The following is a 15,902-nucleotide window of genomic DNA, read 5'->3' on the forward strand; positions in this document are numbered from 1 at the left end:
AAATGGCTCCAAGCTGGCATGGGAAGGGGAAAGATGCAGAAGCTGTGGGCCAGCCTGTGTAGGTACAAATAGTCTGGTAGGGAGGGATGGGAGGTGAGAAGATTTATTTATTTTAGTTACATTTGTACCCCGCGCTTTCCCACTCATGGCAGGCTCAATGCGGCTTACATGGAGCAATGGAGGGTTAAGTGACTTGCCCAGAGTCACAAGGAGCTGCCTGTGCCTGAAGTGGGAATTGAACTCAGTTCCTCAGTTCCCCAGGACCAAAGTCCACCACCCTAAGATGCTGCTACCCTTTGAGTTTGTGTGCAATAGTGGAGAATCTAGAGAACAGCTGATGCTATTCTTCTTCCTCCAGGTCAATCTCGGAGGGGAGAACCAGTTGCTCTGAGGTGGTTTCTTCTTCCACCATGGGTTACATAGCATCAAGCCTCAACTATTACTGCTTCTCTTCTTTCTCCAAATACAAAACTCTCCCCCCCCCCCCACCACCAAAGAAATAAGAGCAGCTCTAGTCATGGGGAAAACTCATCTTGGTTATCCCAAACTGGGCATTGTGTTTAACAAAAAGGGCCAAAGCAGGCTGTGTGCCAAAACCAGGCAATTGTTTCCCTCTAGTTTGTTTGGCACTAGCCTTATGAAGACTCTTGTGCTCCCTCCCAACTCCCTGCAGGCTTAAAACATTTAGGTCAACTTAAATAGGCATGCATGGGAGGAATGGTCCCTGGTGTTTTTTTAGATGTCCTCATAACTAGGGCAAAACCAGAACTGGATGAGGCAACAATATTGAGAGGAGTGGAGAGGGGGGGGGGGGGGGGGGAGGCAGATATTTCTTAGACTTGTTTATCACTGTCTTTTTAAATTGCCTGGCTACTGTGGCCTAAAGGGCAGGGTTACCACAGGACTACCATGTCAGTTCTATGACTGTTCTTCAAGTGGCCTATATAGCTGTGTTTCAGTGGAGCTGCTTTGCTGCTGCCAGTTAAGCATTCGAACGAGGTCAGTAGGGTAGGGCTGGGGGATGACAGTGCTGGAGAATGGTGGTAATTTTCATTTTTCCAGCGCTCAGCTTCTTGAGGCATCCGTATCAGGTTTTGCATTTTTTATTTCTAATTTTATCCTATGTTGTGGGCCTTTTTTTGTGTGACCACAGTGAGATCCCTCTAAAGCAGGCATCTTTTTTTTCCTGAGACCACATTTTATGGCCCTTGCCTCTTCCAGGGGCTGGGAGAGTTGAGGTCCCTCAAGAAAATAGTGAAGGGGGAAAGGGTAAAAGAATCCACATTTTCAAGTTTATTTCGCACTTTTTACCCTGCTCTACGGCATTGCCATCTAGGCAGTTTACATTGTAAATGAATATAAAAAACAGAGGGCAAGTGTCTGAATTACACATCACACTGAAGGAAAGGTGAGTAGAACTACAGTATTTAATAGAAAAACAAGGGGAGAAATACACACAAGGGAACTTGTCCCTGCAGGACTTGCGTAGCTAATGCTGGCCTAGTGGTTAGGGTGGTGGACTTTGGTCCTGGAGAACTGAGGAACTGAGTTTGATTCCCACTTCAGGCACAGGCAGCTCCTTGTGACTCTGGGCAAGTCACTTAACCAGTGGCGTAGCCAAGGGTGGGCCCAGGCCCACCCAGTAGCAGCACACCTATGATGTGGCTGGCAGGGATCCCTAAGCCTCACCAACCGAAAACTCCCGACTATCCCTCCTGAATACCTTGTAAATAGCAGATCTTCACCTGCAGTGAGCAGAAACTGATACATACTGCTCACACCAGCCCCACAGCCTTCCTTCTGATGTATTCCCACCTATGCGGAAACAGGAAGTTGTATCAGAGGGAAGGCTGTGGGGCCAACATGAGCAGTGTGTATTAGTTGCTGCTCGCTGCCGGTGAAAGTCTGCTATTTTAAAGGTTATGGGGATGTCTGAGAGACCATATGGTATAAAGGCGAGAGAGGGAAAGACCAAAGCACTTGTGGGATAGGGCAGAGTACTTCTGCCCACCCATCTTGGGCCCAGGCCCACCCAAAATTGGGTGTCTGGCTACGCCCCTGCACTTAACCCTCCATTGCCCCATGTAAGCCGCATTGAGCCTGCCATGAGTGAGAAAGCACGGGGTACAAATGTAACTAAAATAAAAAATAAATAATGCCTTATATATATGCGTCTAAAAAAAATTACATATGGGTTCTTAAGTCTATTTTGAATTGAGTTAAAGATGTCCTGAGACGGAAGTTGGCTGAAAAAATACATTCTCTGATATGTTCATGAAGTATTTATGACTGGGTTGTATATAAATAGTTTTGATTTGATCAAAGAGTGCAGGTGGGGACATAAATTAAATGGTGATAGAATCCTTCCTTGAGAAGAGAGAGCTTATGGTATGTAGGTTATGCCGTGTTCTTTCTGTTTCTCAACAGTCCTAATCACATGAGCAAACAAGATTGCATTCATAGGTCCATCCCTCCCCCACTATATCACTACACTTATGTAATCCAAATAGCTGCCAAAGGCTATTGCTCTGTCTGACATTCTAGGATCCCCTGGACTTATTGGACAGTACTGAGGGCATGGCAAGGCAACAGGAGAAAGCCACCTATGCACCATTATGGAAATGTTTTTCATTTTAGTAAGTTTGCTTTCATACATTTTTTAAAACTACTTTATTGAATTGACTGACAGCTATTTGGAATGGTTCTGAATTGATAGTTGTTAATGTAGTCAGGTAGCTACTAAGACCGAGGATTTTGTTTAAATGTTATGGCACATTTTGTGAAGATGCAGGGTTGGGGTAAGAGGCGTTGCCGTACCAGTAAGAATTAAAATATACTTGCACCCTTGGATTGGGGCTGGGTTGTGGTTGGGTGCTGTTTTAGGATGACACTTTTGTTCTTACAGATACTGCAACCTGAATCTGCAAAGAATTGGCTCTATCCAGGATCAGTGTGGCTACTAGACTTCTGCAGAATAAATCTGAATACAAGATGGTAACCGCACGAATAGGACTGCATAAAAAGTCAGTCTTTTCTTTATGCGGTTCTCCATATCCGGTTAAGTACTGAATATCACACTTAGCCAGCTTTGGTTTTGCCAGCTCCATAAACCTGGAAATTCAGTGCTAGAGCCCAGACATGGCCTGGCATTGGGTGTGTGGGTATAACGCTGGCAGCAAACAGCAAAATGCTAAGCTCCACCGGTTGAACATCAGCCCTTTAATTTTCATATTCTGTGGCTTTGAGCAAGGCTGGCTCTCTCTAAAGACTATTCCTCTCTATTTGTAATATTTCTGGATCACAAGTTAGCCCTTGCTTTACCTATGAAAACTAAGCTTAAATTTATATTTACAATACCCTCCTCTTAACCAAAGATTTTTTTTTTTTTTAAAGAATCCACATGGTCAAAGTTGTCTGAGTGAGAGTGTAATGACATATGACATCTTGTTCTTACACACATACCATTCTTTAGTGAACATTGTTACATTTGTTTCCCATTTTGTCAAGAGCTTGCTGCTACTAAGGTAGCAAATATATACACTTCCGTTTCCAAAAGCTCCGGGAGTTTAGATGGCCATGATAGAACCTGTCATGCTTTCAAGTTCATGGTTCTACCCCCATTCCAGAAACGTCAGTCTCTGGGTGAGGAAAGTGATTAGGTTTTATTCATGAGGCAGTATCTGTTGCATTAGCTGTAACTCCCATCCCAGATCAGCAGATGGTATCTTCTTTTCTTCATTGCATTCTTGCTAGATCTCACTTTTTAAATGGACAGGATGGAGAGCAAGGTAAAAGTCTCTCTTGAAGTGAGTAAAAGTACAGTACAGATATAAGGTTCAAGGCAGGATGGATATAGTATTTCTTTAAAATTCTACATTTATTAAAACATTTCTTGCAACTGTCACATTAAGGGGGGGGGAGGGAGGAGCAGATCCTTACCTCTGTGTGGGGCTGGGTAGCTGCGGAGGCCTTAGGCGCAGGGACTAGTTGCCCAGGCTGGTGTAAAAGACAAGTTGAGGGGGGGAGGCACACAAGCCGCGACAAGGAGAATGCCACTCATTGGAGGCGTCATTCAAAAAATGTGACGCAAAGAATTACCCAATGGAAATTCTTCTTTTGACCCTGGGGAAGGGGGTAAGACCAAGGGCTTAAAGGGAGGATGGCCTCCTCGGAGCTGATCCTTGCTGCTCCTCAGAGGTGTTCCATTTGTCCACCCTTTTGTAGGTGGGTTCTATTGTTGCAGCTTCAGAGGAGGAGTAACCGAGCTAGGAGCACCTTCAAAGGAGGCCCTTTGAAGTAGGCCTTAACATTCACCAGGTGGTCAGTGTTAGGCCTTTGCTTGCAAGTGTGGACCTGTCTTGCTGTTGTGGCAGAGCAAGGTACTAGGATACTTGGATTATTTATTGGTTTCCTCTTGCTGGGGTGGCAGGGCAAGGTATTTGCCCTTGCTGTTGTGATGGGGCAATGAATGTTGACTAATTCTTGTTTATTGTCTTATGGCTTGGGTAACAGGTTATAACCACTAGAAAATGAAGCTGTGGCCTTGTATTTTACCAATAAATGTTTTGTTAAACTTAAGAATATGGTATGGTCAAATTACTGTGTGAATTATTCTCAGGTACAGGAGATGTCTCTCATCCCCTGTTAATCTCACACTGTTTCAACTTTTAACTTTTACAGACTTGGGGCAGTAATTCAAACAATTCATGTAAGACAATACTTAAGAGTTTATCACTTCCCTTAGTGTTTATTAACATAACAATGAAAAAAACAAACTAGAAAAATTTTAGTTTCAAGAAAGGTGAAACTGTGATGCTTCATTGTTCAGTCTATAAAGCTGTTTTGTAGTTGTAGACTGGTGACCATTTCCAGCAATGATGTCCTCAGAATTGTCACTCTTAAATCTACTTTCGTGGTAAGGTGAATGAGGGAGGGCCCGAATCCTGGATAAAACAGAGCCACACAGCAGGTTAAGGTGAATGAAAATAATATTTATCAAAGGTGTTAGGTGGGGGGCGGGGGGAGTCCTGTTTGGTTAGGTGGGGGAGAAAGTAAACTCAAAGCTTGTGCTTAGATGTGCACCGTCTCTCAGCTTAACCCTGGTCTGGTTCCCCAATCCCCAGAGTTAGCAGTACAATCTTTAGCAATTAATATACGCTGGCCTGTGTCCAGCCATGTTAGAGATACAAGTCTGCAAAGTTCTAAGCTGAACAAGGCCTACCTAACTGTCCTGGTTGCAGCACACACATACATGGTGGAGGTATTTGCAGTTGGGCATCGCTGTTTCCCTCTGGGTATTCTTAATTTAGCTGTGCTCCTAGCTTTTATATATCCTGGATCACACCCTTCTGGCTCTGCCCCTCCCATGTCAGCTACCCCCCCCCCCCCCCCCCCCCCCCCCGGGGCAGGGCTGTGGGTTTTTTTAAGATGGTTCTTGCACTGTGAGGGGGTGTCATTAAGGGGAAGCAGTAGTGTCCTGTAGACTCCGTCACAGAAGTACATGGGTGCAAATTTAACAGTCAGTCTGATTCAAATGTTTGGCATATTGATATAAGGTTCTAATTAGCTGTAGTTGCTCTCTTGTAGTGTACCCCCTACAAAGGAACATTTTAACTGAACTTCCTCATTTCCAAAAGTACATAATATCATAATTCAATGCAGTTCAGTGTAGAAAGATACTTAAGTGAGAAAAGGAGTCCTGGATTAAGTAAGCTGTTGCTTAGCTTGCCAGAGAGCTATCATCCCTTTTAGTGACGTCCTGGTAGACATCAGGAGTTCAGATGTGCTTAACCTCCATTGTCTCAGGTACAAAATAAGTACCTGTATATAATATGTAAACCACTTTGATTGTAACCCACAGAAAGGCGGTATATCAAGCCCCATCCCCTTTCCTTAACCTATAATGAAAACCCCAAATTTGTTCATGTTGGAATGCATAACATAAGGTGGATAAAGTGCTTTTCTGAAATGAGGCTTAGCTAAGAAAGGGAAGAAGAACTCCATTGTGGAGGTATGTTGTGCTTAAGTGCTTTTTCATCTCTTGAGTTCTGCTCATGGTGCATGGAGTCATCAGCTCTTGGGTAACATAACATTGTGATTTGCCAACTTGGCTGTTGCCAAGAGCCTGCTTTAAAGAGAACATCTGACTGGTTAAGTGTACGGAGCTATACAACCCAGACTGAGACACTGTTAGTATGTTTGTGGTATGTGGGTATTTTTCTCAGTAACTTTGAGGTCCTGTTATTTTTTCCCCTTAGATGCTATCTTATCCTCTACAGATGCTATTGGAAGAGCACATGGACCTTTAAGGAGCACTGACAAGGAGGAAGCTTGATCTCTGGAGCACACCCAGCTCAGAATCGTTGCAGAAGAGGTAATGCTTTATTTCGCTTTACATTTCTGTAACTATTTAGCACAAGGTAAATATACGTGGGGACAGGGTTGGCTTAACCATTAGGCAGACAAGACAGCCACCTAGACCAGCTTTGGGGAGAGACAGCAAAGAGCAATTGCAGTCGAAGCAAAACTGTAGCTCTGATAGTCTTACTGACTTGAAGACTTATCAGCATGTACTCTTACCTGCAGAGAGGTTGTACAGTTCTCAAATAGTACTTCTACCATGGCAAATGGCTTTTGGAAAAATTGCCCCAAGTAAAAGTATGGTGTCCAATTATGAATTTTTTATAGGATCATTTTGTGATTGATTGTGTTGAACAATCATGGCTTTGGCTCTCACTGTTAATAGGCTTTGATGATTAAAATTCAAAGTCTTGCAATAAGAGCCATGATCTCGCAGCTCATATTGTGAGACTTTGGCTCTGTGGCTGCCCAAGATGAAGCACTCAAGTTCCTTAATGGTTGCCCCATCTCATGGGGGAGGGAGGGGAAATGGGAGACCAAGATTGGGATCAAGAGGCACACAACAGCAGCACTGCTAGAGGTAAGGGCAGTGTGTGCCAGTGCACATCTTTTTCACATTTCCAAGATGTGTTGTGTTATAGGCCCTGAGGGTAGGAGGGAGAGGCAGGGATGCTTTCCCAAACACTTCATTGCATCCCAATCTTCCCCTGCAGACCCAGCTCAGACTGTTCAGGCCTCTCATAAACTGTCCTCTAAGTTTAGATATCCTGATGTTTGACCTTGGCACCCCAATTCACACCTGAAGACTCTATATTTCTGAAGTTCCTTTATTGAATTACACAAAGATTACTCACAGTCAGATGTAATTCAGAAGCACTGCCCCATGGCTTAGAGACTCCGTAATTCTGAGAAGACAGTAGCTCAGAGCTGGGTGACTGGAGTGCAATATCTCTTCAGTAAGATATACACAAGGTAAAAAACCAAGTACATTAACAAGGGATATGGCAGGAAAAGGTGCTATTTAACAAGATGGAGACTACCTCATGGTGAGAGGGACAAAGAAGCGCACACTCTGACCCAGGGAGCAGGGGGAAACCCACCAATAGGAACAGAGCCTGCCATCTAGCAACAGCACAACCAATAATAACCGTTTTATGCAGACAGGCAAGTGAAGCTGCATTGCCTGAGAACCACACCACCCACAATGCATCGTTCATGTGACTCTGAAGTGAGAATGACAGCAAAGGTATCAAACTCATCCCAGAGCCACATTATAAATCAGGGCAAGACTGTCAGAGGACAGAACATGGACACCTTGCCACCACCTTGGAAGTCATCCGCAGACCAGGCCCACTTCATGTCCTCACTGTGCATCCAACATCCCTCTCCATGGTTCCTTACAAAGGCATACACATTACCCCCACTGCCTACCCCCCCCCCCTTCAAATTGACAACACCTCACCTGTACATGCTTCCACACATCACACCACTGACATACACAAGCTCCTACTCCACATCTTGGACATTTCACTCACAGCAGATGCACACCAAAACCCCATCCCTGCACACAAACTCCTATCCTCACTATCCACCTGTACGCATGCTACCTCAGATTGAGGCAGCCTGGACAAGATAACCCTCAATTTGTACACATATCACCTCCTACCCCATTCTGCTTCCTGACTGGATCTCTGAAAGGAATTCTGCCTCCCTATTCCCAGTACCTTGGGAGAAGATGGTGTATTAGGGTCCCATCTTAATCTGCTTGGGGCCCCATTCCTTCCTAGCTATGCCACTGTAGAGGGTAGAAATGGGAGGGGTGTGGGCTAGAATGTTGATGAAAGATGTGGTTGGGGGATAGGAGGCTGGGGAAGGAAAAAGAGGACTACAGAAGAGTAGGAAGTGGAAAGCTGGTAAGTAGGTTAAAGATGAAAAGGGGGAGAAAGAATGAAATCTAGCTAAAGGCAGACAAGAAAGGTGAAACAGAGGGATAAACATCTGATAGATGGAGGAAGGCAAAAAGAAAGGGAAAGTGAAACAGAAAATGGAAATGAGATTCTGGAAAGCACTTTAAAGCAAATCAACAAGAGGAAGTGGTAAAGAGAGACTGGGACCAACCCAACTGGAAAAACAAAATAATCAGACTAAAGTACAACCCCCCCCCCTCCCCCCAGTTTTCTTAGGGTCAGCTCCACTGTTCTGAGCCAATGGGTTCTCTCCCTTCCTACCAGCAGGTGGAGGTAGAGAAACCTGAATCTTGCCAGTGACATTACCAGCATAAGCTATGGTGCTCCCTGGAACAATCCAGTATTTTTCTCTACCTTCAGCAGGTGGTAGTTTGTGCTGACTGTGTTCCTGTCCTTTGCCTACGTTCTCGCTCTGCTGGCCACAGCCATACAGTATGGTCGAGCTAACGCCCACTCTCAGGTCATAGTGTCAGATCGTACCTGGTTGAGCTCGGGACTTGGCTCCAAAGCCCACAGTTACACTTCTTAGTGCCACTGTGTGAATCTTTGGTTTGTTGCTGCGGAGCCTCTTGCCCAAGAGGTGTGGGTCCCCATTCCTCCACCCCTCTTGCTCATTCACCCTGTTTTGTTGTAGTCCCCCCCCCCCAATGAGCTCCCCCTGCAGCTCCAATGCGTTTCAAAAGTGCTTTGTTTGGCAGCACATATACCCCCCCCCCCCCCAAAAAAAAAAAAAAAAAAAAAAAAATTCCTGGCTAGCTTTATGACCTTTGTCAGGGGCAAATGCTATGGTAGAGATCTAAGTAGTTTATTTCCCTTTAGGCGCATCCTGAGAGAGCCCGGGACAGTAGAGATGGTAGACCCCTGGGCTGAGGTAGGCCAGGACAGTCAAACAGGCCTACGTGCATCTGCTGTACGATAGAGCATGCTGGCGGCACACACTGCGTAGCCTTCGGAGCCAGTAGCTGAGCAGGGATAATAGATTATTTTTATAGTCTGTAAACATGGACTCATTCAATATGTTTGTCTTTTCTCTCAGTGAGCATTTTACATGTGCTGTTCCCTTCCCCACCCTTCAGCTCAAATGGATACATTTCTCTCTCACAGTGTGCCTGCCAAGGCACATTGGCAGTTAGAATCCTCTTCTCTTTCAATTTACTCAGACTGGGAGGCTAAATCCCTGGTCAGGTGACTGTTATTTTTCATTCGTATTCACCCTGGGTCCCTCGTAGCCTGATACTTCCAAGACATAGGAAGTATCTTCGGTTTTGGCTGGGGACTTCCAGTATCGTATATTGTCTTTTGGCCTTGCATTGGCTCTCAGGGTCTTTACCCAATGTCTTGCTGGGTCGCCATGCAGACTGGGAGTCCATGTTCCCCTATCTTGACAATTGGCTGAAGAGCAAGTCAAGGTACGGTGCTCAGGAGTCCATGAGGAAAACCGGGTGTTAGAGCTACTAGGGTCCATTTTAAACTACCCTAAATCCCATTTGCTCCCTGTCCAGCAATTGGAGTTCATTGGAGCCCTGCTAGATAGGCAGCAGGCATGAGCTTTCCTTCCTATGCCGAGGGCGGGCACTCTTGTTGCTCTTGCCACTCAAGTTCAAGCCTGTCAGCAGGTCTCAGCTCGGCAGATGTTGAGATTGCTAAGCCACATGGCCTCCACCATCCATGTAACTCTACTGTCCATGTGACGCCTATGGCACGTCTTCACATGAGAATTGCCCAGTGGACCCTAGCTTCCCATGGTGCCAAGCCTTGGGGAACTAGCAGATGTCATCTGAGTAACACCAGAGTTGATTTAGTCTCTCCTTTGGTGGACAATTCGGTCCAATTTGACTGTGGGACTTCCATTCCATCAGCCCCAAAAGGTGTTGATGATAGATGCATCCCGCCTGGGGTGGAGGGCTCATGTGGATGGGCTTCATACCTGGGGTGCTTGTTCTGCTCAGGAATCAGATCTTCAGATCAACCTCCTGAAGCTCCGGGCAATCTGGAATGTTTTAAAAGCTTTCAGAGATTGGCTGATCAACCAAATTGTACTCATTCAAACAGATAATCAGGTTGCAATGCACTACACCAACAAGCAGGGGGGGCACCAGATCACTCCCTCTGTGTCAAAAGGCCGTTCAGATGTGGCATTGAGCAACCCAGCATGGGATGCTCCTCAAAGCCATTTATCTGATCGGCCAATTTAACAGCCTGGCCAACAGACTGAGCAGGGTTATGCAACCGCATGAGTGGTCTTTGAACATAGGTGTTGCCCGTGAGATCTTCCGAGTGTGAGGCACCGTCTCGGTGGACCTCTTTGCCACTCAGTTCAATCAAAAAGTCCCCCAGTGCTGTTCTAGGCCTACGACAGACTAGCGTCGGATGCATGCCTCCTTTATTGGGGGAACGGTCTCTTGTATGCGTATCCTCCCATTCCTTTTGTGGGGAAGACTTTACTGACACACAAGCAAGACCGCAGCACCATGATCTTGATTGCCCTGCACTGGTCCAGGCAGGTCTGGTTCGCTCTTCTTTTGGAGTTGTCCTCCAAAGAACCTTGGAGATTGATGAGGGATGGAAAACACTTCAAACAGAATGAGGGATCTTTTCTACATCCCAACCTCCAGTCTCTAGCCCTCACAACTTAGATTTTGAGAGCTTAGAATTTACTTCCTTGCGTCATCTTAAGGGTGTCTCCAAGGTCTTGCTGGCTTCCAAGAAAGATTCCACAAAGAGGTGTTACTCTTTCAAATGGAGGAGGTTTGCTGTCTGCTGTGAAGGCAAGGCCCTAGATCCCTTTTCATGCCCTGTTTGAATACCTTATGCACCTCTCTTTGAATCTGGTGTCAAGGTCAACTGTAAGGGTTCACCTCGGTGCAATTAGTGCTTATCGTGTACAGAGTAAGCCCATCTCTGGACAGCCTCTAATTGTTTGATTCATGAGAGGTTTGCTGTTGACAAAGCCACCTGTCAAACCTGTGTCATTGGACCTCAGTGTTATCCTCATCCAGCTGATGAAAGCTCCTTTTGAGCTACTTGATTCCTGTCATCTGAAGTACTTGACCTGGAAGGTCATATTTTTGGTGGCTGTTACTTCAGCTTGCAGGTTCAGTGTGTTTCAGGCCTTAGTAGTGGATGCACCTTATACTAAGTTTCTTCACAACAAAGTACTTCTCTGCATGCACCCTAAGTTCCTGCCTAAGGTTGTGTCAGAGTTCCATCTGAACCAGTCAATTGTCTTGCCAACATTCCTTCCCAGACATCATGGTCATCTGCGTGGGAGTACACTGCACATCTTGGTCTGCAAGCGAGCATTGGCCTTTTACTTGGAGCGCACTAGTTCCTACAGTCCACCCAATTTTTTGTTTCATTTCACCCAAATGGGGGGGGGGGGGGGGGTCACCATCGGGAAACGCACCATTTCCAGTTGGCTGGCAGATTGCATTTCCTTCACTTATGGCTGGGCTGACCCTTGAGGATCGTGTCAAGGCTCACAATGTCAGAACAATGGCTGCATCGGAAGCCCACTTGAGGTCAACTTTCATTGAAGAAACTTGCAAAGCTGCAATGTGGTCTTTGGTCAACGCATTCACATCTCATTACTGCCTTGAGCAGGATACCCGACGTGATAATTGGTTTGGACAGATAGTGCTGCAGAATTTGTTTGGGGTCTAGAATCCATCTCCACCCCCCTCCCCCCCCCCAGGCCCATTTTGTTCTGTTCAGGTTGCACTCTCACACAGTTTGTACATAGTGTTCAGGTTAATCTGTGTTTTGACCTCGCCATTGCAAGGTTCCATTGACCAATGGTGGCTGGTTTTGGTGAGCCTGGTAGCTAGGGATTCCCACATGTGAGAATTATTGGCCTGCTTGTCCTCGGAGAAAGCAAAAATACTTACCTTTAGCAGGAATTCTCCAACGACAGCAGGCCATATATTCTCACATACCCTCTCTCCTCCCCTTGGAGTTGTTTCTCTTTGCTTTATTATTGTACTGGAGGTCTCGTGCTCTTGTGACGGGCGAGAAGGCACTCGCACATGCGCAGTGGGAGCACTGCATGCGCGCTTAGTTATACAAAACTTTTTCAAGCTCTGGACCAGGCAACGCAGGATGCATTACCCACATATGAGAATATATAGCCTGCTGTCCTCGGTAAATTTCTTCACTTTTTTACTGCTTCCACCTTTTGGTAGGAAGGGAATAACACCCATTAGTTCAGAACAGTGTCACTGACTAAAGAAAATAAAATTATCAGATAAGACATAATGAGGCGTATTTTCAAAGCACTTAACCTTACAAGGTTCCATAGGCTACTAAGGAACTTTGTAAGGCTAAGTGTTTTGAAAATGAGCCCCAATGTCTCCTTGTCAATTGTCAGATTTTAGAGATTTCTTTATATTTTGGTTCAGTACAGGAGGAAATGGATTTATTTTTCTTCAGTGCCTTTAGTTGCCTTATTTGGCAGATTGACACGGTACGGTATGCCCTGGGATGCACCCCTTGGGATCAGGTACCACCATTTTCTAATATGGTGGTGCAAAGGCAGGAGCAACTGGGCATCACTCCTGCCTCCCAATGTTAAAGGTGTATGAGGTGGTTCTGGGGAAGAGGGGCACTTAGGGTCACCTAGCATACTTGAAGGGGGAAGAGGGTGTATAGGGTCACCAGAGAAATCTTTGGGATAGGGGATGAATGGTCAGGGGATAAGGGGCCAAGCGCCACAAGGAACATTTTTTAAACCTTTTTTTTTTTTTTTTAAATTATTTCTTTTTCAGTTTTATCCAGTACTTCACAATCAACAGGTTTTATTTTTTTATACAATTTATTGTTAATTGTCACAGTGCATTTTCAATTCCACAGCTATTTCTTCATTTTGTCCCTCCTGACTGCCCTATCTTCCACATCTCTTTGCCATGCTAGATAATCTTCATACCTTTCCCATTCTTCTGCTTTCTTACAATACTTTTTAATTCCGTATGCCTATAAGCTTTTCCAGCAGCCCAATTAGATTAAAATAAATTTTCCATCACTCCATTGTTGGATCCTCCATCCCTTTTCAAGTTATCTGCTATTTCACATCTCGCTGCTACTATCCCTGTTTTCATTGATCTCCAACATTCTTTCCCTATGATTTCAGGTATCTTTTGCAATAATGAAACTTTGTGTTTAGCCTCAGATCTGTTCCTGCTAGTAACTTCATATCTGTTACTACAACCTTTCAGTATTTGATTACCCTGCAGAAGGGTTCCCTGCTCCATAAACCAGGCTCAATTTTTGAGGTGGGGAGAGAGGGATTAAGGGCCCTGTTTACTACGCAGCGTTATAGGCACATTAATGTTTGTAACAAGTGTTAACCATGTACGCACGTTAACCACATATGTGACTACAGTATCCCTATAGGCGCCTACATGGTTAGAGCATGCGCTAAAAACACTAACGCACCTTTGTAAACAGGGCCCTGAGTGTGCAAGACATTCTTCTGTTGCTGCTGCTAGTGGAGACCTTGATGTGCATGCATCCAATTTGCTGTCCCATGTTAAGCATAAGTTTTTTGCATTCAGCATACGTGTATGCTATTTGGTTACTCCTTCATGAAGCAACACTTTTGCATTAGGAAACTGTGCTGAGCTTTAGCACACAGTTCTAATGTAAGGTTATTGCACCGGCCCCTCAATAACTAGTACACCTTCAAAACCACTTGTATGATCAATGCTAACCAAGAAGATTGTTGTATTTCTGACCAGACAGCCACACCTTTTATTCTATTTTTATTATTCCCTGTCCTATATGGATTTGTTTATTTGTTTTTGTAGCTGTTGGATTTTGCATTAATACCTGACGAGCCTTGTGCATTTCAGCATATACTTGAAATGATTGGACTTACGTGCTCATATTTACAATTTAAATTTGCAAACACACCACCCAAGTCTTCCTGCTTGGAAGCTAGCCAAATGTGTATTCCGTCACTAACTAGCCATTCTACTTCCTGCAATCTGTATTTTGCATGGAATTTCACAGAGGTAGCCATGGCGACAGTGTATGTTGTATAAATAAGGGAGGTGGCAGGGCCAAGGAGGAAGGTCCTGTTTGCTCATGTTTAAGATACTGCAGAGATGATGTGCATTTTGTTGCATAATATGCTATGTGTCAGTCCTTTTTCTGTCCTTTTGTGTGAAAGGAAAATTGATAACCTGGAGCACAACGTTTCATATGTTTAGTAAGTCTGGAGATGTGAGACGAGCTGCTAATAATATTTACTATTAGAACATTTTCAGTTTCTCAAAGGTAAAGATTTGGGGGTGGGGTGGTGGGGGGCTCTTTCTTTCCTTTTTTTTTTTTAATTTTTACTTTTAGAAGTATACTCTGGAACCTCACCCTGAAACATTATACTTAACTAATTTATGCTAATTATGATCTGTTGAGCACATGATGCTTCTGAGCTGAGGCTGGAGTTTTTGCGTCGGATAAGAATATCTCTGACTCCATTATCTTTTCATTGCATTGTGTCATTCTTTCATGCTTTTGATATCTGGGTGTCTTCTCAGTTCTTGCATAGGGAATAGGCCAGTAGCTGAAGATGTCTCAAGGGTCAGAGCTTGTGAATTTGAGCTTCCTGTCGGAAACAGAAAGAGATCTGATCCTGCAGGTCTTGCAACGAGATGAAGAGCTCCGAAAAGCAGAGGAGAAAAGAGTTCGGTAAGATGGTGCTGGGTAGCAAGGAAGAGCTTAGGCAGACTGGTTTCCCAACATTTTCTTACAGGGATGCATCTGTAGTCGCCCTAACAGATCTTTTCCATTGTATTAGGGCAGGGGTGTCGGACATGGCCTGTGGGCTGCTTAAGCTCAACAAGCCCTTTCATCCAACCTAATGTGGTCAGAGCCCAGGGTTGAAGGCTGGAGGAACTGCAGAAGTAGCAGAAGTGGCAGTGGTCCTTTCTATCACTTGTCAATGCCACTGGTGATGAGAGATTAGCAGCAGTGCGGTTCCCAGGGCTGTAGCCTTTGCTGCAAGACTCGGTTGTACTTTGAACTACGCAAAACTTTGGTGTCCTGCACAGGTCAAAGTTAATGCCAGCCCCTGGGCAGTAGCGAAGGAGGATGCAGCTGGAAGTACCACATAGCCAGTGTTGTCATCCTCTTACCAAGTAGGATGGCCATGGGAGCATGTCTGAGAGAGATGGAGGGTGGGAGAGAGGGAGCCTGAGCTGGTCAGAGAGGATAGAGGAGGGTATGGAGAGAGTGAGGGATTAGAGTGGGTATGAATGAATCCCTCCTCCCAATTTTAGGACCAGAGGAAAAGAAGAGATCCCGATTTTCCCCCTCTCCTGCCTTGACGTATCTTCCCCTACACTGCATTCTCCTGATCCTTCCCGCCCCTAAAAATTAACCAGATATAACTGAACACACAAGTAATATCAGACTTTAAAACAAGAATTCAAACTTATGATTTAATATGCAAATATATGAACCCCTCCCTGTTCAACCTGTTTTAAAATATACAGGGTGACACAAAAAAAGTAACCCCCTAGAGTTTTTTGCTGTTTTCTCAGCAACCGCTTTGAATTTCAACGAGAAATTTTATGGACT

At 44.9% G+C, this 15,902-nt stretch overlaps 1 protein-coding gene across 4 annotated transcripts in view; it reads left to right on the plus strand.

The window, feature by feature from the left end:
* The window catches only part of SYTL4 (synaptotagmin like 4), a 110,654-nt gene that overhangs the window by 42,266 nt on the left and 52,486 nt on the right, over nucleotides 1–15,902 (plus strand). For 2 of the 4 annotated variants that reach the window (XM_030208883.1, XM_030208884.1), the window contains exons 2-3: nucleotides 6,258–6,373; nucleotides 14,861–15,011. In XM_030208883.1, coding sequence (XP_030064743.1) covers nucleotides 14,893–15,011 — 119 coding nt within the window. In that variant the 5' untranslated portion in view covers nucleotides 6,258–6,373; nucleotides 14,861–14,892. The remainder of the gene's footprint in view (nucleotides 1–6,257; nucleotides 6,374–14,860; nucleotides 15,012–15,902) is intronic. The other 2 variants (XM_030208885.1, XM_030208886.1) reach the window with 1 other exon arrangement.

Source organism: Microcaecilia unicolor, chromosome 7 (assembly GCF_901765095.1).
Source record: "Microcaecilia unicolor chromosome 7, aMicUni1.1, whole genome shotgun sequence".
Taxonomy (NCBI): Eukaryota; Metazoa; Chordata; class Amphibia; order Gymnophiona; family Siphonopidae; genus Microcaecilia; species Microcaecilia unicolor.